The 26,008-nt window shown below is 38.5% G+C and overlaps 1 protein-coding gene across 3 annotated transcripts in view; it reads right to left on the bottom strand.

Moving 5' to 3' along the window:
• Window positions 1-26,008, bottom strand: part of ROBO1 (roundabout guidance receptor 1) — a 292,886-nt gene that overhangs the window by 33,864 nt on the left and 233,014 nt on the right. For 2 of the 3 annotated variants that reach the window (XM_053969868.1, XM_053969866.1), the window contains exons 9-18: window positions 24,086-24,291; window positions 22,615-22,696; window positions 22,280-22,448; window positions 22,015-22,181; window positions 18,835-18,956; window positions 16,447-16,678; window positions 15,075-15,196; window positions 11,365-11,536; window positions 4,123-4,320; window positions 659-685 (exon numbers count right to left, since the gene is read on the bottom strand). In XM_053969868.1, coding sequence (XP_053825843.1) covers window positions 659-685; window positions 4,123-4,320; window positions 11,365-11,536; window positions 15,075-15,196; window positions 16,447-16,678; window positions 18,835-18,956; window positions 22,015-22,181; window positions 22,280-22,448; window positions 22,615-22,696; window positions 24,086-24,291 — 1,497 coding nt within the window. The remainder of the gene's footprint in view (window positions 1-658; window positions 686-4,122; window positions 4,321-11,364; window positions 11,537-15,074; window positions 15,197-16,446; window positions 16,679-18,834; window positions 18,957-22,014; window positions 22,182-22,279; window positions 22,449-22,614; window positions 22,697-24,085; window positions 24,292-26,008) is intronic. The other variant, XM_053969867.1, reaches the window with a different exon arrangement.

A 26,008-nucleotide genomic window follows, 5' to 3' on the forward strand; every position in this document is an offset into this window, starting at 1 on the left:
GTCATATTTTGCATATGTCTAAACAAAATGAAACAGAAGGTGATTTTTAACTCACACTGAAATGCACCTCTTTTTAAGCTGAACAGGATAATTATTTTAAAATTTCATAGCAAAATACCATTTAAGGCAGCAAGCAAAGAAATCAAACTGCTGTAACACTTTGATTTTCGGTATCTTCCAAAGCAGACAACTCTAAGGTCACTGGATTAATGCAGATTCAGAGGAAAGAAACAGAACAAATATTTCACCAGCTGTAATCTCACTGAATCTCTTTCAAGTCAGCATCTGGGCTCTGCTAAGTCATTTGTCCTTCACCAGAAGCACCTTTTGCATCTCTAGATGTGGGAGGCCACACTACTCCCTTGGAATATGCAGGAAGAGAGCCCAAGTTTTACAAACTGACAGCATCATGCTACAAAATGGCATGCTGGCATGGAATGGTGTGCTTTGAAATGGTACACACAAATAGAAAATATTGTCAGCCACAAAGCAAATGCACACTACTCAGAGAACAAATAATGATACCTGTCATTAATGACATTGTTTAAAGAAACCCCTTCAGAACAGCTGGGCTGGTTGGTTATGTCAGAGAAAGAGAAATAGTACCACAAACACATGCTTAAGTAACAAAGAAGGGGGGAAAAGTGCAAATATATACCTGTTGGTGTGAAGGTAAAAGACGGGACTGAAAAATCAAAACAAAATACAAACTGGTTATTAAGCTGAAGAGAGAAAGGGAAACATACCACATTAGTATAAATCTAGCAGACAGCTGAACATAAAACAAATATATATAACTAACTCACTAGCTCAATCACATTGATATAAAAATAAAATTTAAATTGCAATTCAGAAAGAAGATTGTCTCTGCAGGTACTATTCTGGAAAAAAAAAAAAGGCAAAAAATTAAAAAAGCTTGGTATTCTATTGTGCTCCTGAGGGGTTGAGACTGTGGTTTAGCCTTTCAAATCCTTCTCAGTTTGGTATTTTAAGTTTTTTTTCTGAAAATCCTAGCACAAACAAAACCCCCACACTATTAATCATTCTAGAATGCAGAATGACAAATTCCTTAACAAAGCCTTATCAAGGTCCTATTGAATCTTATCTGCAGTTCACTAAGTAAATGCTCATTATACTGAACTAATAGGCACGCTTAAGTATTCAGTAAGGAAATAATAATCATAAAAAGGAACAAAGAGAACTGCTGTTTTACTGCCTCTGAATCAAGAATGGCACCAACTCTCACTGCAATGAAGGCACTAAAATCTACTGCAGCAAATAATTTTTGTTTCCAGAGATGAGACTGTTATACAGAGTAATTATCTTTTTTAAAAAAACACCAAAAAAGAAAAACCTCCCTAGATGTAACACCTTTCTACCTTCCAACCCTTGGCTTCAAGAGGGAAAGGTTAACAACAGAACAATGACACTGCTTGACAATCTTCTCTCTCACAGCTACTATAAATCCTCTTTGGATCAATAGGGACTCTAATCCAAATACAGAGCACCAGCATCTGCTCTTCCTATTAGCACATGCTCCCCCTCCTGTTGACAAGACAGTATCGTTTTCCTCTCACTGATGGCAGAACAAGGCTAACATTGCCCTTTCTGATCTAATGACAGCAAAAGGTAACAGAAACAATCAAATATTCACTAAAAACACCCTGGAGACAGAAGGTGATCAGCAAAGCCAGAACAGAAAGAAAAGGCTCTGGCTAAGAGAACAACTTCTGAAACTTTTTTTTTTAAGAACTCTGAAGTTTGTGGGGAGTGCAGTGTGTCTTGTTGTAATTTAGGATATGCTGTAGCTTTACCCCCTTTTTACCAAGCCAATTTATTTCCAGGGATATGATACTAAGAAGAAAAAAAAAAAAAAAAAAAAAAAAAAAAAAAAAAAAAAAAAGAGTATTTGGACATTTTAGGCTCCATTTGTAGCAAGGCTTTTTTTTTTTCTTGGCAATACCATAGTATTTTCTTTGAGCTAGGCCTTTTCACATAGTTAAGTTTAATTTAGTTACATTCAAAATATAGAACCATAGTAACAAGCTTTCATTAAAATAGAACAGGCATTTAAACCTGAGTTTGATTCCAAAGAGAATCAAGAACCTCAAAATAATTTGCAATCAAAGGGACATGAAAAAAATCTTAAGCTACTGTCTCATTACTCTTCTGTAAGCTAAGTACTAGACCTAGTTTTGTTTCTTAAGGAACTGAAGAGGTTCAACTGAAAGAAATCCTATTGCTACCACATGAAAGAATGACTTAATTCTTAGAGCTTCTATTAATAAACTCTTCTTTAGAGTGTAAGACTGCTAGTACAGTATGTATGTGTGGGAGTAGTGAAGTATTTTAACAGATGACAGGCCTGAAGCTAAATATAAAAATAAATAAATGCAAGACTGAAGAAAGTTTGGGCTTGCAGTGATGACTTGATGAACTGCAGAGTGGCAAACTACTTTGCAATTCATATTTCACTAAAGATAGGTTTTGTCTTTGAAGAATACTTGATACCAGAGATACATACCCTACTTTTCTGTACACTTTCATTTAAACTCCCCCCAAATTACGCAAAAGATATTTTTACAGATATTGAAAAACACAGCTGTTTTGAACAATAGCTGATGTCACTGAAGTAGCCATTTTTAAGGACAAATTGTATGCCTTTTGCTTAATCATAGGTACTGGTGAAAGCACAGTGATGTTAGTGTGATAGAGCTGTAGAAAGGCAGTGTGGCAGCATGCTATTAGTAAAACAAAACAGCGCAGGCCAGTGCAGCACTACGTGGGGGGCTGTCCTGCCCTAAATCCCAGCAGAACACAATCAAGGGTGCAATTCCTTCCCAATTCCCTTGACTGCAACTCCACTACAATCACTGTGCCTGGAGCCCACAGTGAGCACTGGTACTTCAATAGCACGGAGGACATGTCAGCTCTGCAACACTCCAGATGTATTTCCATGTTTCCACTCACTCATTGGCTATTTTTAGCACTGCTTCTTTTACACAGCACCATATTGCTGCTGTTTAAAACCATTTGTGTTTGATTTGCCTGTCTTGCCCGTAACACATTCATTCTTGGGGACTCAAGAATGTAATCTCATGACACCTTTCATGCACGAAGATGTGTCCACCTTTTAAATCTTGGCCTGTCTTCTGATTGCTAAATGTCAAATATAATCCCTCTAGTTCTTCAAAAGCAGGATCTACCATTTTCTGATTCCTTCCAAACTTTATGGTTCTCACTCTACAAGTACCTATGAGGTACTGCTTTGAGATGGAATGACATGTAACTCATTGAATCCAGCTTTAGTTTCCAGGCTTAACCTGGAAATTATTTGATCTGGAGGGGTCAAGTTTTTATTCCAGAAGATCTTCCAGGCAGAGATTTTAGTTTTGTTTCTCAGAGAGTATACTGCAAAGCACTGCTTTACCACTGACAATGTGATGTATAAGAAGTATCAATAACATGAAATAATATGAAAATGAGCAGTGCTTCAGGTCAGCCCCACTGCTGCCATTCTAACTAAACACAGATGCAGGATGGGATAGCCCCAGAACTCAGTCCCAGCCAAGGGTCTCACAACAGCATTTATGGAAAGAGTCTTGGAAAGCAGACTGACCGTTGTGCTTTTGCAAACAGCCACACTTCCCCCAGAACAGGAGAAATTCAAGTACCCGCACCCGAGGTGTTACTGCAATGTACACCACTGTTAGCACTCCCAGCAGCAGGCAAAGCACTGGACGGGGGGACAAGGAGCTGCCATCCCCTCCAGATGGTTCCTCTTCAGATGATATAGGGTCAGAAAGCAAGGGCATATTGGAAGCTCCTGGCCTTAAACCCATCTTTATATTTCTCATTTGTAGGAGTATCATTATGGAAGGCTACTCCTGGCATTCAGCTCAAGACTTATTCTCTAAAACCAGACTTAGCACGTTATGTAAATATTGCTGTTCTCTGCACTGGCTCCTGACCCACACTTCATGAAAGTACTGAAGCAAGCTGATAATTCCTTATTGGAACCTGAGAAGAACAAGAGAATGATGACAAAATAAATAGGCAGCAAACAGGCATTCAGCAGCCTGATTGCTATCCTATTTCAGACTGAAGTAGATAATAGGGCACCTTTTCTGATACCAGCGTAAGTACTCGTGAGTCCATTCCTCTTCTTCCTGTGGCGATACAACCAGATGCTGAAGACCATGAGAATAATCCAACAGGCTGCACCAATTCCAGCAATAAAGGCAGGCTGCTTTACTACATCAGAAATCTGTTGGGCTAAACTGACTTGATCTTCTGAAGACACAGGGTTTCCATGAGAATCTGAAAAAGAGACACCCATAACAGCCAATTAATTTGAATGAACAGCTGTAAAATACAGCATGAAGAGAGACTGACATAATTGCAGTCCAGTTTCTCAAGGTAAGATCCTTAAAGACTACTCTTCAAAATCTCACTTCTACAGGTCTAGAAAAAAGTGGTTTGTTTTCTGTAAAAGACAGGTACCTCCAGTATCAGTGACATTTGTTTGCTTACAAAAGCTGCTAATATCAGGCTACTAGGTATACAAATAGAAAGGCTCCTAAATAACAAACCTGTGGACTGCTATTTCTTATTTTTCTTTCATTTTAAAAAAGCAACATCAGCTTCAGAAAATTACTCAGAAAATCAGCAAAAAACACACCAAGTGAAAAAAAGCTCTAGTATGAAACATGAGTAGCAATGTGAATAGGCACAAGTCAGCTCCCCAAACATCCACTCTCAGAACTGACAATCAGTTACAAATTTAAACTATGTTCACATGAGGTTGGTATTGAGGAAGATATTTTAATCTAGCAGTTCTTGACAGATTACCAAAATCTTGTATTACACAGTCTAATGTACTGCTTGCACTCTCTCAGTCTCTCACTTTGACTTCAATTAAAAATAAGAGCGAATATTTAAAAGGATGGAGAAAAGTAAAATTACAAAATAACCAATCCTGTCCCCTTAAATACAGATGAAAAAGCTAAAGGATAACTAAAAAATGATTTATGAATTGCTAAAACCAGCCAAGAAGTCTCATTAGTAATGAACAAGCCATACTTTTGAAAACCAGTTTAGCCTTAAATACCCCACATCAAAATAAAGAACATGTATTTTTCTACAGACTATCAATTTGTTTTTTTTTTTTTTTTATAGAGACAACACCTTCAAGAATTGGTCGTTTCTGCTCTTTATGTACTGAACTTTACAGCAGTAAGAAGACGCAGTTACTGAGCTTTCTGACTGAAGTGAAGCAACTCAAAGCCAAAATACTGCCTTCCTGATGCTTTACCACCATAGTGAGTGCTCACTGGAAATTTCATTACTGCACAGGGCACGGGCAAGAATTCAGAACCTTCACTCAGAGCGGATATCGCTTTACACATTCCACAGCTTGGTCTTTGAAATACCCACTTTTACTTCTGTATAAATCCAAGAGATAGTTGCTTTATACTATTAGTAGGGACATCAAATTCAGAATGAGAGATTAGTGTTTTAAGGAGAAAAGTGCTGTTATTAATTCTATTAATATGAGCTATATAAGAAATGAAAACCTATTTCCTTAAAACCAGTATTTTTTCCTTATGAAGTAAGCAGTGAACAGATTTTTTTTTTTATGATGGCAACTTGCATTATGCCAAAATAAGAAACTGCAATACAAACAAGAGATGGAATCACAAGAAATTATTTCCTCTGGAAAAGGATACCTTTTTGAATGGAAAAGGTTAAATTAATAACAGCTTCTCCCAGCAAAGGATTCCAGATTCCAGTTTTTGTGACCTTGAAGTCAAATATCTATTTTGCCGAGAAATCACCCCCGCCTTTGACTGCTACCTTATTGGAAATTTTATTTCATATTTCAGCTCTCTTTATCTTCTGTGATCCTAAGTGCACTGCCTAGCCTGAAAGTTCACCAGGCAGACTCATTGTTTTCTTACTAATACACTCTTTGTGTCTGCTGGGTTTATAGATTTCACGCCTATTTGTGCAAGGTTAAGATGGGTTGCTTCAGATTTTATGGAGACAGCCAAGTGAAGTTCCACACAAGTGGCCAGATGGGCTTAAATGTATAAAGTACACTGTGACCAATGAATTAAAGCTGTCATCTCATCTTTTGTCTCTCTGCAGCTGAGGCCATATTAAGATATGAAAACTTGCATCGTCAGTCTCTTTTTCAAAATGACTAATTCCTGTGTTTTTTAAACTGCTACGTCCCTTATACAACTTAATGGAATTGAATAAAACATTTATGGAGAGCCTCTGGTCCTGAATAAGAGTGATAAATATTTTTGGTCTCATCCTTAAAATGGATATTTTAAAACAATAAATCCAGAAGAAAAAATAATCACAAACTCAAAAATCAAATAAGAATGTTTTCTAAACATGTCAACAATTCAGTCATACAGAAACACAGCACTTTTATACATAAACAGTTTGCATTGCTCAGTCAACATGTGTCTGATTATTATAAAATCCTGAAGAAACTTTGACTGTTTATTATACTAATTTTAAATCAACATTGATTTCATGCTATTATTTTACTTGCAAGTGTAAGAACAGCATAATAATGAACTTTCTTTTAAGAAATTAGGCCTCTGGCACACTGAATATGGTTGGACTGTTAGAGCCATTACATTAGCTGGTATATACCTATGCATATGGAAAAAGAAAAATGCATCTATGTTCACATATAGGCAAATAAACAGCATAAGAGGAGATGGAAGGGCTTTCACATTTGACTACATCCTATTCCTCTTGTAATTCAAAAATAGAAAGTAAGCTAAATATAAAGACAATGAAATTTAGTGACGTCCTCATCACTAAGAACTTCCAGGAACATTATCTTGGAAGCCTTTCTTTGAGAAGGGCATCTTCCCTCTCCCTAATAGCCCAGTGAGATCCTGAATGATCACTCCTGGAAATAACTCTTGAACTAAAAAGAAAACAACCTAATTTTTCTTCATCCCAGGAAATTTCTGGAACTTTGACTGATATATAAATGGTTCATAATGAACATTCCTGTTCCTGCTTGCACTCTTCAGGGAGATGTGCCAAAACAATAAGGGAACATAAACATTCTATAGCAAAGTGCATCCTACTGCCAGAGCAGCAGCCGCAGCATTTAATGTACTTGGAAATGCCTCAGAGTTGTTGGAGCAGGCTGATCCCACAGCTCCCTGAAACCAGCATATTATCACAGTGACTCATCCCTTCTTCTACCCCAAGATAAGAGCTTTCTTTTTAATCACAGTTGCTATGGCTATTGCTCACAAGGTACTCGATCTGAACTCGATTTGAAGCTCCAAGTTTCAAACTTCAATGGAAACTAATTAGAATTTCCATAGAGAAGAACTGGAACCTCTAATACTCTAATGTTAAATATTCATATAAAAATAATAAAGTGAAAGCTAACATTTCAGTTGTGAAATGATAAATAAAATATTAATATCAATTTATGTCTGGAATGCCAAAGATTAAAAAAAGACAGGAAATTCCAGGTGTGAAAGCAACTTAACTTTGCCTTGTACAAATATGACCTATGGAATGGTACTTTTCCATATGTATGTCTCATTCAGTATACAAAATGTACAAACCCTAAGTAGGATCTAAATGGTGGTGACATTGCTAATTCTGGCAATTAAAAACTTGCAAAAAAACTGAAAACTATAACATATTGTTTGAGTGTTATCTCAAACATATGTGCCTGATGCAATATGAAAATTATTTGGTGAAATATTACCAAGGTAAGAATATGCTGTTTTGTCTCCTTTCTAGATGTATGTTTCTGAAACTGATAAAGTATCAATTGTGCACTTTAATCTTACAACATACACCTTGAGGTGACACCACCAAACTGATTTGGAAGGGTTTAGTGTGAGGGGTAAAAATAAAGATTATTTTCTTAAGTTGTTTGTGGGCCACAAACAAAAATATCAACAAAAAACTCCTTACAACTATCAAACTCAGAGTACCTTAAGGGCTGACAGAATAATATCCTGAAGGAATGCTAGGTAGTTCACAAATCATATCTCCTAAATGAAGCAATTAGAATAATAAAGATTCAATGAGACTTTCTTGTGTTTTGTACACTTGAGACATCCACTGGTTGAATAATACATTCAACATTTACAGTAATTGTGCAGACATCTCTTAAGAAATAACTGCATACCACATATTCACACAAATCATGTGTTTAAGAGTAACATTAACTGCAGTTGTGGGGCTTCTAAGCTCTGGTACCAGAAACAAAATACATCACAACACATTCCAATGTCACTACTTACCTGTCAACAAGCATAGGTAATGCTGCCAAGGTACCACAGGCAGTATCCCATCACTTTGCAAAAGCTAGGCTACAGCTCAGCAAAACATTGTTTGCTAATTCTCGTCTTTCTGTGCAGAGCATTTTTGTAAACAACGCCTCTAAGTTACATGTTGTGACAAGGAAATAAAAGGTTCTATTGAAATTCTGTGATTTTGTTTCTCCACAGCACATTGTTATAGGCATAATCTAGTGAGCTGTGGCTAGGTGGCATGAATTTTTTTTCCTTAACAGGAAAACTTCTGCAGTCTTTCTTTATGTAAGATATCTTTTCTTTTAAAACAAATAAACGAACATTTTTTTTCAGCGTGGAATTCCACAGAAAGCATTAAAAGGCCATTCAAAAACCAAGACGCAGATCCAGAAGCTTCATGCAGGGTGTTTTAAGGAGACATGTAATTTTTCCGTTGATCTCATGATTTTATGAATAACAAGCAAGTTATTTCGTTGGCTTGTCCCTGGTGGCATGGGAAGTCTGGGGTACTACAGCTCAGTGAGCTGCTTCATGTCAGCAGAGACGTGGAAAATGAAAGAGCTTTGAGATTACAATTTGTACCTGTCTTTGTAACAGGCTAAGCGTGTGCACAAGGTCATTTATCACAGCTCAGCTGATGCATAGGACTGCAACTACACGCCTCAGCTCCTGGGGAATCCAATGTCTCCTGTCCTCCCCTCTCCTTCTGGAAGGCAGTCCCGCAAAGGTGAAGCTTCCTCCTGTCACACACCCAGCTGAGACTCTGCCCAGGCATGTCACAGACCTGGGAGCACCCCACACAGCACACAGGCTCAAAGAGGAGACCCAGCCACAGCCCTGTCTCACGTTTTTGTACAAAAAAAGCACATTATAAGGAGATAGATGTTGGATTTTAATGAAAAGTTCTTATTTAAAAAGTGAACCTTAGAATCACACAGTATATTCTGTTTTCACATGTGGAATTCCTATTTATATATTTTTTTTTTTTTAAATTAAGGACTGCACTAATTCAGGTATCAGGAAAAGATTTCCTGAAGGAATAGTTGGGAGCAGGGTCAGAAATATAGTAACGTGAAGCTGTCACACAGTTCTTGGAGCACATCCATACAGCTCGCCAGGACTGTTTCAAACCTTGTACAAGGAGCATCTTAGTCCTCTTTCCTCCCCCTCCCTGGCCTCCCTTCCCTCTCTCTGCAACAATGTAATTTATTGCTGGTAAAAAGTGCCAATTGATGACATCAACAAATTAATTTTCTCTCTTCAGAAAGCTGCCCAGAAAACTCTGCTCCACCCCCATGCTGGGAGCACTTCTAAGAACTAGGAATCCAATTCCTTGAGGGGGCTGGAGGAGAACTTGCATCACAGGGCAGAGTTGAATAATCTGCAGCCATTCTTTTACCTGGATGATTTAGGTCGATCTGTGCTACCAAAAAGTGCTAAGTTTTTAATTTAAGCACTAATTTTCAGCAGCCTCCTGCAGTTGCTGAAAGGGTTGCGGCACCCATCTAGATATTTCATTGTTCTGTTTCTTGTGGCATGGATCTCCACAAAACGCCTGTCTCCACATCTTTGCCATGTAACAACCAAATTATGGGATTTACTACAGTACACCTAGATTTGGCCATGCCACTTAATTAGAGGCAAGCAGTGAAAGCAAACTCCAACTATGGGGAAATACATGTATTCTACCAGACTTGCACATCTGAACACCTTTCAAGGTGTGGGATCACTTCTTGTTTCCTAACATAGTAACAATAAAGGCCAGGAACCCAGAAGTGGGCAAAACCCTTACCCTGACAGTCTCATTTGTTTCTTTTTCCACTTAACAAACTTCAGTGTGATTCAGTTCCATTATAAAATTCACCTTCATTTAGAATTTGCTTATCATCAGACAAAAGGGAAAAAAAGAATAAGTGGTTATGGAGTCCTTGGCTTTGAAGATTGAAGGTTCTCCTCATAAATCTCACTAATGCAGAATTTTCAAAACCTAAACCATATAGAATAAGCTTGATTTTGACTGGCTGTAGAAAGCTGTGAATGGTAGCTGGCTGTAGGGAGGAACAATCCAACAAATAACTACAGGGTTTTTCCTGTAATAATTCCATAATAATGGAATATCATACAAGCTGTGTGCAATTTTATTGTAAAATCTCCATCAATGTAATTGGGAATCATATGCCTGTCTAATTTAAGTAACCTAAAGATGGCCTTCCTTTTAATACCTAAGGAAATGTACAAGTCATTTTCCATATTAGTTGCTCTGTCTTGTTTTCACATGCTCTTAATTACAGATTTTTAAATACAACAAGTGAAATAAGAAGGTAGGTCTACTAATGATACAGAGACACACAGGACATAAAGTCCAAAGCCACATACTGAGCTTGCTTTCATAATTATACACTGTAATGATAAGGTATTTTGCTCCAGGCATACTATAAAGCAGCATATGACTATACTTAAAGCTACTTTAAATAATCTTCAGCTAACCAATAGCTGAAGATGCATTTTTTCCCAGAAACATCCAGGAGCAATGTCCCTGGTCAACATCTATGACACTGATGTTTGGTGCAAATGAGATTAGAAGGTCAAATTTTAGTAAATCATTTGTGTACATCTTTTTGCTTGTACTCACTAGCTTTCCCACATAGTTGATATTTATTGTGCCTAATTTTAGGATGCTTGTTTTTTTTGCTTCAGTAATGACAAAACCTGGTCAAGACAAATTACATCCCTAAAGAGGATCAACACCTAGTGATTCATACTCCCCTACAAGTTTTTAAGGGTGAAAATTCACTTTGAAAAGTCAACAACTAAGAAGCACTGCTGAACTGGGAGATTTAAAAACACCCCTGTGTTGTTTTAATCCCACCTTTAGAATGCAGTTCCGAGGCAAGTTTAAAACCAGAAATGCCAAATCCTGCTATTCCTGAGATCAAGTAACAGTATCTATTTCACTTGTCTTGAAAGTATTTCTGGTGCCATAAAAGACGAAAGCAAACAAACAGAAATCACCCAAACCAAGAGGCAGGGTTACCAGGAAGCTTACCTAACTGGATAAACTGGGGATCGCTTTTCACTCCAGGTCCTGCCCCAGTGCTTGCAGCCACTTCCACACTGTATCGGATACCGGGAACCAGGGAGGGGATGACCACGGAAAAGGTGGTGCCATCCACTGTCTTGTTTATGTGGTATCGACTTTCATTGCCAAGGCACCAAACCTGCAGGGAAGCAAAGGCATGGCACATGTAAATGTGCAAAATTCAGCTCTGAAGGGTAAGAAGAAGGAAAGTTATCACATTCTTTCCTTCTGGATGAAGAAATTTACACTTTGTCACTGTTCTAACACCTGAAGTTGTGGATTGGTGTCCTAGGCCATCTATGAATACTGAAAAGACACTTCCTGTTCCAAAGAGTTGCTCCAACTACTACAATTATTTGATGAGTTTATCACAATTCATTTAGAGTTCAACAAGTGCTAATGAAACTACAAGCACAGAAGAAATGAGGGAAGCCCCACAGCCAAAAACTATTCACATAAACAACAAAGTAAGAGCATGCAGTTAAATGAATTTGCAATTCTCTTCTTCAGGAATTATGTGTCACTCAAGTGCACAAGCAAGTCTTTAATCACATGACATCTTAAGAGAACTGATGTCATTGCTGGAATGGCTTTGTTTTTTCTTTTTTTTTTTTTTTTTTTTTTTAAGATGGCAGCAAGGGGCAAATATTGAGTGATTTGCTGTCTTCTAATTGAGACAATGGTGGGATATCAGATCAGATTTTTTGGTTGAGACCAAGATACAGGTCTAGTGACTTCAAATCACAACTCCATATATTATACCAGTGACATTAAATGGCTGGGAGAAACAATATGATGAGATATCTTTATCTCTTTAGGCCTGAACCACTGATGTGGCAAGTGCTTTTAGGAGGATGGCTGAACTCCCAACTGCTATTCAAGGTGAAGCAGCAGCTAATCTACATCTGTTAAAAAAAATCATGAAGCTGTGCCTATTTCCTTTTTGTGCCTTTTCCACAAATGTATTGCTCTACAAAGAACATTTATTCAGGAAGTTAAATTAGTTAAATTCAATACTTTATCTGTAAAGAAGCAAACTTGGCGGAGAACAGCAGCATATCAGAACCTGGGCCGATTGTACACGGGAGGGAAGATTTTACTTTCAACATATGGAGCTCCTAAAAGATTTAGTACCCAGATAGCTGCTTTAAATCCCTCGTGCAATTCTGCTGCTGTGGAGACTGCCAGGTGAGGGGGATAGACTTTCCATGTAGAACAATTGCTACAGCCCCTTCTGTACAGCCCTTTCTGCCTGGACACTGGAAATTTTATCTCACCTTCAGGACATTATAAAGACCCTTTTTCCTCCTCTGGATGCCATGGACTGCAACAAGGCTAGTGGGACACTGTGAGGATGTGAAATGCATTTTAAGTTCCTTTGAAATCAAATCCTAGCACAGGATATGTGTAAGTGCTGCTGCAGAGCAGGTCAGAGCACATGAAGAGAATCTCCTTTTTGTATTCTGATACTACATAGAAACTGTTTCAATCAGTGCTAGGAGTAAAACTAATACTGCTCTTGAATCCTAAAGGATGGGCACAAAAATGCTCTTATATAAATAAGAACTCAATTAAGTGAGGAACAAAAGACTTAAATCTACTTTTGGACTTAAGTCATTTTCACAGAAATTATTACTGATACCTTGTAAAATGGTGCATGTGCAAACAATGAAACCCATTTATTATGTACTTGTAATCATGAACTACTAATTCAGAAAAAAAAGCTTTTGTTCTTAGGCACTCAAGTACATGGAGAAGTGCATGAAACAAGAATGTCAGGTCAAACATCAAGTTGTTCAGTACTTGCCATCCTACATTTGACTGTATAAATAAATAAGCAAGTGAACATGAACCTTTAGAATGTTATAAAAGAAGAATGAACTCACATTATAACAGACACATCAGTGAAGAGAGAATTAGTATAACAAGAGAATTTCTAACTTTGTGTTGGGGAAGGAGAAAATTACTTATGCTGTGAATTTGAATTTCTGGGGTTTTTGTGTTTGCTACTGACAATTCTTCAATTAAGATAGTATCCTTCTTTCTATTTATTTTATCCTTTAATTAAAATAGGTACACTCTTGCCTTTGATCTGAGTTGTTGAGAAAATAATGAACTGCCCCACATATGCATATCTTTTTTTTTTTAATTTTTCTGAGAGAAAACAGAAGATAGAAAAACAAAAGGGGAAGAAAAAAAAAATCACAAGACTTCTATTTGAATTTTTTCTTGTTATTAGTTCTTAATCCAAAATCAACAGTTCTGCACATCTGTAGTTTTTTTGACAAAACCAGTAATTGCATATAGCAGCTTAAGTAGGAATGGCATATATATTTTCATAGATTATTTTTTTATGTAGGTTTTCTGTCCATGGTGAAAAGCACAAAGGAAAACAATGGCATCAATGCAACAAATACAGATGCAAAATGTACCACTGTTCCATCTACTGCTACATAAGCACTACAGTGTGCTTGCTCAAGCACCTGGTAGCTTGTCACCTCAAAATCTTGGGAGGTGGGGTAGGGATTATATCCACTCAGAAATGTGAATTTCCTGACTTTTATCATTGTGTCACTGCAACCTTAACATTCCTCTGATACAGTTTCTTGCTGTAAATAATTCCCAAGGTCTGGCTTTAAATAAAATAACTTCACAAGTATTTTTTTTCCAATTACATTGTATTATATATCCAAAACTAGGCCATAAACAGATTTTATTTTACCAGTTGACCAGGTTCTGAAAAGGGTTTTATTATTCTAAATTGACCATGAAGCTTATAAATCTCTTCCCATTTTTACTGAGAAGAAAAAAAAAAAATCAGAATGAGTTTTGATGGCTAGGAATACAGGTTTATAGCACTGTGTTTAAACCTGAAAAATAGCCAAGACATTCTCATTTAAAAGATTGTCTCAATAATGTGCATTTGCAGGGGGCTAAAACCAAAGCTTCTGTCCTTCCATGGCTACAAAGCTTACTTGATATCTACATTTAAAACATCTCTAGCTTGCTTAGGAAAAATCAACTTCATTTATTTTGCTATGTAAATTATCACAAAAAAATTTCAACTGTAAATACAGTCTGTGTTCATAAATGAATAACAAAAATTAAATATTTTTAATGTACTTTCAATTTGTTAAAAATTAAATAACATAATGAGAACTGTGTTTGGAAGGAAAGAAAAAATTTCTATGCACCAATAGATTTATTATCATAGAAGCACATTCTTTCCTTGGAAGTTTTCCATTTGTTTTAACTACCCAGTTACGCATAATTTACTCAGATCTTAACACTGTTAATTATTATCCCTGAGCTTTTCAACTCATTAAAGCTTGTTTATATTTACTACCTTGGCCAGTGTCTTAGAGTCACAAAGTGCTTCTCAAACAGGTATGATTCCCTCTCTCCTTGTGTGTGCACTTCCCAAGTCATAATGAAGGCAAGGCAGGAGCTGTTTTAATTAAGAGTGTTGACCCTTTGCTTTGATTTATGGAGGCTGTTTTAATTGCCTGACACCACCTAGGCAGAATCACTAAATATGGAGTTTGATTCAAAGCAGTGACTTTCTCTCCCATTTTCTCTGAGTAACCAGAAGATGGAGCCAAGCACCCACGAACAGCCCTTCCCTCGCTACTTGGCCACGCTCCCTCTGCCAGGGGACCAAGCCGTGCCAGCAGTACCTTGTACTCTTGAACCATCCCGTTCTGGTTGTCCTCAGGGGGTGGCTGCCAGGTGACCACGATTGCTGTCCCGTTCCCATCGTTCTTAGTTACTGAAACACTCTGAGGTGGAGCGCTCGGAGCTGCTTGTTCGGAAAGAAGGGTCGAATGGTTACGTCTGTCACACCCACAAGCCAGTCTGTTCAAGTGGAAGAGGGTTTCTGGGCTCTACAAATGCAATCTTTTGTGCCCCACCCTTCACTGAGGGAAGTTTGTGCCCACAAGACAAAGTGATACAGAAGGAAAATGTATGACCCAACAACCAGGCTCTGAGTTCTGCTGTAGTTTTGCTGTGCAAGCCAGGAAAAGTAACAGTCTAAATTGTACTCTCAGATATCCATTACCTGCATGTCACAGTTCTGGGCACTGAATTTCTCACTGGTCTCAAATCATCTTACTCAGGATCAACAGTTTTGAAAAATAAATCCTATATAGTCCCCAGTCTAAATCTCAGTTCCTCTAGCATGTAAAAAATAATGAGTAATATAAAACTTATTAAAATCTGGACAGAGTGTGTTCATATTAACATATTTATAATAATAATTTATGTTTTGAATTTGAAATAATATTTCTAAAAAGTGGAGGCTTAGCTGATGCATAGGATGAATGCAGCTATGCACACCTTTTCAACCACATGCAGCAATACACTGGAGCTACACAGCATTTCTAATGGGGGAAGAAGATAGAAAGGAAAGGGTTGCACATCCTAGCAGAAGCACCCAAATTCCTATTCAGAGGCACTGGCCACCTTGCATACTTATCATGCCTGTGCAGCAACAAAAGGAAGAGCTTTATGAACCTTGTCTTTTTAGCACATGTATGAGATGGAAATACATTATTTAGTCCACTCTATCTGTTGCCCTCATTCATCTTTCCATTTTGTCTCACTGATTGATCCACATAAAAAAGCCTTCTAAAAATCATGGTTTTCATTCCCCCAGCTACACTGCTTTGATGATTTCTGTGGTGTCTGCTATCTACTCAAGATAGTGATTAGCAAGTGCTTGAATCTGACAGAAGTCACTTGTGACCAGCCCATGAACTCAGCAGGGAGGATTGCACACACTGCAGGGAAGATAAAAAAGCGCATTTCTCATTGTGTGTTGGAGGGGATTTTTGCACATCCCTCTCTCTCTGTCTCTCATGCCTGGCTCAGAATATTTACTTCTGTGTCACCAAACAATTCACATAATGATCAGTCTCCTCTGCCACAGATTGCTGCTCTCAAACAGCATGCACTTCAAACAAGATCAAATAATGAACATATCAGAGGAAAGCCGGCCAGGCTGCTACTTCAAAAAGGAAAGATGAAGACAGTCTAGCTCCTACTTGCCTTCTTCCAGGGTCTTTGCAAATTTCACTTCACTATCTGCTCCCTGAAACTCATTAAAGAAAGGGCGGGCCTTGATTTCATAGTTGACACCTTTCTTCAGCTCCGGAATGATAACACTGTTTTTGGTGGGAGTCCTCACTTCAAAGATCAACCACTCTGATTCTCCATAAGATGCTGGTGTAGGCCGGTACAGAATTTTATATCCTTGAATATACTGGGATTGCTGGTCCACCTGGCAAGAGAGCAGAACACAGAACACATCCATAAACGGACAGGAACCAGGGGTGATGCCCATGACACATGCACGGCCCCTGGCTTGTCCCTCATGTTACTCAAAGTAAACACCACTGCCAAAGCAATAAAGCTCCTTGCATTGCAGCAAATTACAGGCCTGACTCACAAGTGCATTTATCTCTTTGATGCTGGTAGAACTGTGCTGGTTTCCCTGGATTTAGGAAGGCATTAAAGGGGGATAACAAAATTGTATAACATGCCCCAGCTCAATGACATGAACAGTCTTTGCATCCATGGAGCAAAAGAGCTTGGCACAGGTCAGACTGCTGCCCACCTGAATCTGCAGGGCAGGGCTGGACACATGGGAAAGGGAGATCTACAGTGCCAGGGCTCAGGGTGATGAATATGGAGCTCAAAGAGAGAGCCTGTCAACTCTCCCGAGGTGTGGAAACTTCCCAAAACCTGTGAAATGAGCAACACTTCCTGCCTGCTCCTTTTTGGAGAAAGCAAATTGAGAGGGTGACCAGCTGGCACTGTGGCTGTCAGAGGGCAGATCTCTCCAAAGACTTCCCCCCATGTCCACCCACTCAGTGGGAGGCCCTCTGCTAGAAGGAAAAGGCCAAGTTGCAAGAGGGAACATAAAACTCAGTATGGCAACATGGATGAGACTTGGAAAAGCAAATCAAGCTGATGCTCAGTGGTCCTGAGTGCTTTTCAAACTAAGTCAATTTTATACTAAATGTATGGAGAAAGAGATCTGAGTGTAATCAAGGGCAGATCCAATATGTTTGGCTGTAGCTGAAACAGAAAGCTACCTTATACAACTGATCTTTTGTGGAGCATTCACTATCTTTTTAACTGCTGGTTTCAATTTCTGATGAATAAGGAAGTCCAGTAACAACCACAATAAAATTTTTAAAGTGCATCAGATTCTCCTGTTTTCAAAAATCTCATACAATGATATAATAAAACTGCGTGCTTGCAATTTTAACCCAAAGAGCAACACATTTCATTTTTAATAATCACATAAAGAATGCATGTGTTAGCTGAAACTGAGGTAATGCTTATTTTTGAAATTGCAGAGAAGCCACAGGCCACCCAAGAGACTGACAAAAGCTGCCTGTCTGGAAAAGGTTGTTCTGTAAGTAAAGGTCAAACAAAATTTGCTAGGAACCTCAAAGATGTTTTAATGTATTAGTTAAAACAGGAGATTGCCTGCTGCAGGTGGCTGTACTGCAGGTGAGAGTGTAATTACTGTGCAACACAGCAGACATTATTGCAGCACCGAGGAGCCCTGGGTGTAGATCAGGACTCCTCTGGGCTATGGCTCTTCTGCAAAGTCAAAATGCCTTTTGTTCCTGTTCAAAATATTCTGCTATGACAAGGCAGGAGCTACAGCCCATGCTGTCTCACACTGTCCCTGCCAATATATTGGAATGTTCAGATGGAAGTCCCACAAAGACCTCAAAGCTCACTCCTTATGGTTTTATTTCTGTACATGGTATAATTATATCCCCAACATTTTCTTAATTCTGCATTTCATTTTAAAACTGATTGTTGAGTTACATTCCTCACTCTCGCAGTTTCTCTGCTATGTCCTCCATATGGCCAACCTCCTGTTTTCCTGCTGCCAGAGCAATAACAATGTGACACTGCCTTTTTTACCTCTTTTCCCTGCACCACCTGTCCTCAGGGCACCACAGGAAAGGAGAGGTTCAGATGATTTGGGAGTGTTTGTCAGTGTGTCTGTAGCAGGGAGGTAACACTTTCAAACAGAATTATGCAGTATTTCTCTCTACAGGGGACTGACAGACAGGGAATTGCCCATGTTATCTCATTAAGGGACTGATACAAGTCCTACTGAATCAGTGGAAAGGCTTCAAATGATATGACTGAGGAGGTCCTTTAGCTTCCAGAAGAGGACTCTGAAACCCTCACCCTATTATAAACAGCAGTCTCTATGGAGACAAAGATGGAGAAAATGGTTAAAATTTAATGAAGTAGGAAAACAGAGCACAAGTAATACTCTTCCCAGGGAAAAACATTTGCTAGCATACAAACTACTCAGCTTCCTGAAGTGTGACCCCACTGCAGTGGAAGCAGGACATCTCAGCAGCACATGTAACCACCAGCAGGGTACAGATTTGTACTCACAGTCCAATGAACTTCGATTGAGGAGGAAGAAAGGATAGTAGGGTTGTGCAGGTGTAGCACCACGTCACCCAGCTCTCTCTGGACCTGCTTGTGATCCACACCTTGACTTGTTGGCGGGACATCTGCAATAATTTAAGATTCCATTCTCACAAGTACACAGGATTGTTTAAATAAACACATGCAAATACAAATGAGTGTGTCAGAAAATATATGATGCTATCACTAATGAAGTTGAACCTAAATACTTCTTAATCATGTAAGAAAAAACTACATGAAGCATTTTCTTGAGCAAATCACCAAAGGTTAGGTAGTACCAACTCAAGACACTGCACTTCCTTTGACAGAAACGTGAGGGTAATGTTGCACAAAAAGACACACCACACCACACTCAAGAACAGCTTTGGTAAATGGCTACAACAGCATCTCTTTATTCTTTCCTGCTGGGAAGAGAAAATATTCTACTGCCCATTGCCAATTCCAAGAGACCAGGAAACCCATAAAGAACAGCAAAAGAAGAAGCTGTATCTTTAGATAAATTCGTGACAAACTTACTTGGCATTACCACAAAATAATGTTAACAACCAGAGAAAAGATAAATTAGTCATATGGCTGCAGCTTCTCTAATGGCAAGAGGCTTCTGTAAACAGGAGGCAGAGCCCAGTTGAGGCTGTCTGGATCGTCTGATATTTGGTCTATCCCATTGCTGGAAGGATTATTCATATGCATGAAGGCACAAATTCCTCTCAAAACACGCAACAGTATGATGAAAACACATATTTTTTGCATATTGAGCCCTTGGAAAGCACATTTAACTGAAATGGAATGACTGTCAGACGTGTAGAATTTACAGGGTAATCACTAAGAGGGTAACATGTACTATGGAAAGCAGAGTAACAGTTTCTGTTCTAGATTCACATCTCACTCCTTGATCACCTCATTTTAAACAAATACCATGCTGACTATGGTTAAAATTCTATGAGTGGAAATTCATAAAAAGTACTTGCAGTGATTACTATTGAGGTTAATGTGTAGTCAGTAAGTGAAAAATCTGGATTCTTAGCAAGCAACATTGGTAATAACAAAAGATCAAAACCAAAAAAAATCCTCCACAGAGTCACTGTTATATCCCCATGTAGTATGTTCTGCAAACAGTCCATTATCACAGTATTTCCCTCCTCCCAAAGTTTGAAAGCATTAAAGATAAAAGCCTCTGTTTGGGAGCATTGCCTAAATATCAGCCTGCTCAGAATGTAACAGGAAAGCCAGTGGAATAATTAGTTCTAGCTTTGCTAGTCAGAAGAGATGAGTCATCCACAATATGGATCAAACTGTTCACAGGCTCAGCCATTTGCACATCTGTGCTAAAAAATGATGTGTGTGCTCTCTTGTTTTGGCTCCAAGCTTCCAAGACAGGGACTGTCTGTGAAAACACTCAGGAATGAGGTTGTTACTGTCTGTAAAGTGTGAAGATGAAGGTACTAGGAAGGCAGTGCTGAAGGGATGAAGGCACTGAAGGCAGTAATCTACCTTCATCTTGGTTTGTGGACTGAACAAGCAGTTAGGACCAGACTATATCACCCTCATGACTAATGCCAACTGGAAATTTTTGAACTTGCTTAGCTAGACCACAACTCAAACAAAAATGAAATTATATTGGAAGAAGAGCAGAACTGGTCTAAAAGACTTGACACTTGATTACATTTCTTAAAATTGGAGAAAAGTTTATGTGTTAGTTATTATTTTCACTGAAGTATTGTGTGGCTTTTGGGTTTTCAGCTCTTCTAGGTACCCAGAGAACAGTTAAGATTTTCCATGTCATTATAAACTATTCAGCTGAGTGAACAGAACATTTGCTGTTTCTCAGAATCAGGTCAGTAATCAGTTTGGGACAGACACAATACCTCTTCTCATCTCCAGAAATGAAACTACACTACATGAAAAACAGGCTTGTGCAGCTCTATCCCCAGAAATCAGGAATCATTAAGAGGTTATTAAATCTCTCCCTGGTAACAGACTTGAGAACCTGTGCAATCCTGATTTTCCATGGGGCTGTGACTCTGCTGTCCATATATATCCACTGAAATTGTCACCCATCAGGAGAAATGCATAATACCAAAAGACAGCAATGTGAAACTGGTCACTCCCCAGGGGAGAAGAGAAAGACTTGCTTTCAGACCAACTACAGAAAACATGAGAAGTCCCCAAAGAAAAACGCTTTGTTTCCTTTAGAGAACTTCCTTTCAAAAACTATCATGTACTTACTTACACAAACAAAGAAACAAACATACAGCACAGACACTCTTAATAAGCCAATGGGTCAATTTCTTCAGTAAGTAGGAAGATCAGAAAAATAAACAAACAAACAAAAGTACGATCTCATCACTTTTTCTTTGAAAAACAGTGTGTCTAGTTTTCCCCTTCTTAAGAATCTAAGCTTTTCTACTGGAAAAATGAAGGTTTCAGAGCTGCAGTGCATTATTCCCTGTACATCATCCTGAATGTCATTTATTTGCTACAGTGAATAGAAAGACAGTTTTAATTTTACATAGCTGGACTCAGTCCATAGCTGGACTTCAGTCACAGCTGGAGTAAGTGGATGACTCCTTCATTCACTTCTACCCAGACTTTTCTTCCACTTGGCTATCTGTAAGCACTTCTTTCTACCCTATTTTACTTCCAACAGTTGTACTATGGAAACACTTTGTAACATACTGCCAAAACCTCTTTACTGGTTCATGGTGCCAAATTCCTGCAAATTTTCAACTTTTCTCTTTCCTATTGCAGCAGAAATCAACTTAGATTACATGCTCTTTCTCTCCCTGTCTCAGTCTTAAGCCTTATTTGATTCACTGGACATAGTAATAACATTTCCATGGAATTTGAGGATTTGTATGGGAACTCAAAAACACAGGGATTACCTTGGCTGCTAGCAAGAGCTATTCTGCAAGTTGTAACTACCTTTGGATAAGAGATACTAGGGTTCCCTTAGGCAATGCAACATGCTGTCAGAATCTGTATTACAGAGAAATGCAAGTTTAAGCACTGCATTTTACTGTAATATGTATTATAGTCAGGATAGGTAGACAGTCCAAAGCTACCAGAATTCCTGCATCTGGTATTGCTTAGTCAACTTGTGACAGCTGCTGTGGACACCCAAAATGCTCAGTATCAAAAACTTACCTTGAGTTTTCACTGGATCAGATATTTGGCTTGGGTCACTCAGCCCATATGCATTAGCTGCTCTCACAAGGAAGAGATAAATTGCATTAGGTTTTAGCCCTTTAACTGCAAAACTCTCAGTTTTCACATTTTCAGCTACAGTTTGCCAGCTGCTCCCTGATGCATGGCTAAGGATAAAACACACAACAGCAGGTTAGCACGTGGTTCTTTAGCAACACATTACACGTAAACATAGAGACAGCAAGATCATACGAGACTCACACACCTGAAGGCCTCAATTATGTAAGAGGTTGGTGTTGCACCTGAATTCAAATTAGGTTGCCATGACAACGTTACTGTATTTCTGCTGACATCTGTAACCTCGGGCTTTGATGGAGCACTAGGAATCAAGTTTGGGTCAGTGGGTCTTGGTGGCTGCACTGGGACTCCAAACTCTGAGAAAAGGAGAGAGAAATGCTGAGTATGGACAGGAAGCAGCTGTAAGCTGAATGCTGCTCACATCTGCACTGGCAATTTATGACAGTCAGGTAACTTCTGCATTGCAATTTCTGGTTTTCCTTCATGCATTTTCTCCGCACAGAGGAACCCTGATGGAGTTACCTTGGACCTCTATGAATGCGCTCCACGTCGCTTCGCCACTCGGGGTTGAGGCAATGCAGGTGTACCGGCCCGTGTCGCCCAGCTGAATGGGAGAAAAGAAGAATAAATATTTGAAACAATCAGGCACTCAGTGGGCTAGAAAAGTAATTACAGCTCTCTACGTTCCCCCATGAATATGGATAAATGTATTAGCCTGCAAAAACTTTGCAGAAGAAACTCCTTCCATTAGAAGTTACGATTTTGACAAAACAAAAATAGGTATTTATTTCTGAGCAGTCACAAAAGAATCAGAAATGCAGATTTTAATTTAATGTTAACTATTCTGTAATGAGCAAACTGAAGGCCATTTCCTGTAGCATTTATTCCTTACTCTGCAGAGGTCCTAACAAATAAATTGAGAAGGAATTCAGATGACAAGACCCCATGCAACTGTCAACCTTCTACATAAATAATGCCCGGGGATTTATCAGGATTGGAGCACTGGAGAACATGTCATCCTTAAAGCAAAGCTTAAATATTGCACAGGGTACATATGGGGCTCCCTGTGTTAGTATAAATTTCACTCTACAGCAGACCCAAAAAAGAATCTCCATATGCTATCCTCATCCCGTTCTCAATGTTGGATTATTTGCCCATATGTGACTTAATCACATTTCAAAGTGTTTCTTTTTTTTTTTTCCCAAAAAAGAAATGCTATCCTCCTCAGGTCCCAGCCTCAGCAGATGAACTGAATGGAAGTGATCAAAAATCAGAGATTCAAGCTCTAAGCCAGTCTAACTTGTAATTGGCAGCAGGGCAACTCTAGGGAATACGGTAAAGTGATGTATTCAGCCTAATCTAAAAAATAAAATAAAAAAAAAACTTAATTTCAAACCACAGAAAAGATAGCAGAGAATATCTAGTATGCTACAACTTCACATTTTAGAACATTTTAAAATGTGCAATGCATGACCAGCAGCAATACTGGCCAGGTACTATAAGTCTCTGAGGAAGTCAGGTATTTGACAGGTTAACCATTTTAAGCTATGTTACACTGATGAGTGAGCATGTTTAAACACTAAAAGCTCCTATGAAAAAGCTGTGTACGTGGTTCTATTACTGAATATGCTAAACAAAGGTTTTCTTTATAAACATTTGAATTAATTAGATCATTTTAATCTATTAGTGCTAAAGCCCAAATAATGTAATGATTTGTCTTACTAAAATACATTCCCCTTCATGTTTTAAAACACCAAATAATCCCCTTAATTAATACCTCTTTACAGCATTTTTCGTTACAAAAATAATGTGCCCTAGGCAGGTGTTAAGCATAAAGAATGTACTATCTGAAAACATGAAGTATCAAATATTTTAGTACATTTATGTAACTTTTCATTAATACTAAGCATAGGGTTCACTACATCAAAAATGCCTGGAGGTGAAAGCATAAAATGGAACAAAACAAGAAAACCCATTTGCCAGTTCAGGCTACCTTGGCATATCTGATCTGCAGTGCTCCTGTCTCCAGCTGCTTGATGCGAGAGTCTTGGGTGGAAATGAGGATGCCATCCTTTTTCCAGAGGATAGTGGGCATTAAAGTGCCTGTGGCCACACAGTTCAGTACTAAAGTACCATCCACAGCTACAGTCTGATTCACAGGACCCTGCCGAATGACAGGGGGCGGCCGGTCTGCAATCACTGCCAGGAGAAACAACAGGAAAGACCTTTCTGCAACTGGAAGCAATTTTCAAATCATCTAAGCAACAGCAGTTGCTTGAGGCTTTGAAACAAACTAAAAATAATTAAAGAAGTAATTAAAGTTGGAGGCATGCATTATTCAGGGCAGGGTGCATTATAATGATGCACAGCTAGGGATGTTTAAAATGATACACAACGCAGTATTTTCAGAACAGAGAAAGGACTGCATATTACACACTGCTATCCTCCAGGCATTCTCCAAGTCCAATGTCTTTATGAAGTGATAATGGAAAAAGAAAGGACTTCCCAGATCCTTTGGCAAGGCAGAGATTTCACCTTTTCCATCTTTCACCACTACCAGGCCTGGGTAACATACCTCATACTTTCAGCATTTAAAGACAGAGAAAAAGGAGGTAGGCAATCAGGGGGTAACCTCACAAACACCTCCTGCTTAAATAACCATTTTTTGTGTGCCACTAACTCATCTTGGTGCTGTGTCATAATTGTGAGCTGCCCAGCAGTAGGGTAAAGCAAACACATTGTCTATGTCAATTTTAATACATCTTTCACACAATGGAAATTAGGTGCTATTGATGGGTTATTTAATTATACTGCACAGAAAAATATAAACCAGTCTCAGTATTCACTAAAAAAAAAAAAAAAAGAATGGTAGTATTCCATTACCCAAAAAAGAGGTAAAAGTTATCTTGTATTTCGGGGATCTGCTTTAGCCATAATTTTAAATGTCATAAATCTGTTCAGCAGTGGCATGGGGCTCACGCAACTTAAAAACTGGTTTGGTAGCTGAAATATAAACCTGAAGTTCTGATAATCTGTGAACATTAGCTATTTCTAAATTACTTTTCATAACAACAGACAGGATGTTAGCACTGTTTTCTTTGGCTAAATTCCATCTCCCATAATTTCATTTGCATGTTCGAATGACACTCTGTTTTCAACTGCATTATTTATCCTTTAGTTCTTGTCCCAACCTGTTGCTACACACTTAAGGCCATTAAAATCCTTCTCTGCAGAGACAGACAAAATAAGCCTACTTATAATTTGCATTTGACTTTGACAAGTTTGTAAAGAACTTTGCAGTTGGCAAAAGTAAGGAGTTGACTGATCTGTGCTTTATAGGAGAAATCTAATGACACTGAAATTCATGGCTGATTTAAGTCCACTGAAGTTGATGGCAACTCCTCCTACCTTTAGGAAAACCATTCATAAAGGTATTCTAATACCTTTACAAATATTCAGCATATTCTGCTTTCACTTTTATAGAAGTACCAAAAACTGTCCCAAGAAATTATAAAAAATCTGATGAGCATCTACTCATCAGATCAATACAGAGAATTGTGAAGAAAATGCATTTAAAATTATTTCCAACTTCGGATGGCATAGGTCATTAGCAGAAAACTGTTGTAAATCTATTTCTCACCCTGCCATGGCCTTCTCCCCAGTGAAAAAATGGAAAAAATAGGATTAGGAAATGTGGCTTACAATTTGTGAGGAGCCAAAAGGGATGTAGCACTATTCCTCCTATGTCAATCCAGGGAGAGGGGGAGATAAACAATTTTATACTACAGGTTCAGTGCTTGTTTTTAGTACTTTATTATTCCTATGTTTTCTATAGGGCAAAGGGCTATTTTATTGAAGCTTCTCAGACAACAGCTTCCCTCTTCTCAAATTCTCTCTCTTACCCTTTTCCTCTTTA

This window comes from Vidua macroura, chromosome 2 (assembly GCF_024509145.1).
Source record: "Vidua macroura isolate BioBank_ID:100142 chromosome 2, ASM2450914v1, whole genome shotgun sequence".
Taxonomy (NCBI): Eukaryota; Metazoa; Chordata; class Aves; order Passeriformes; family Viduidae; genus Vidua; species Vidua macroura.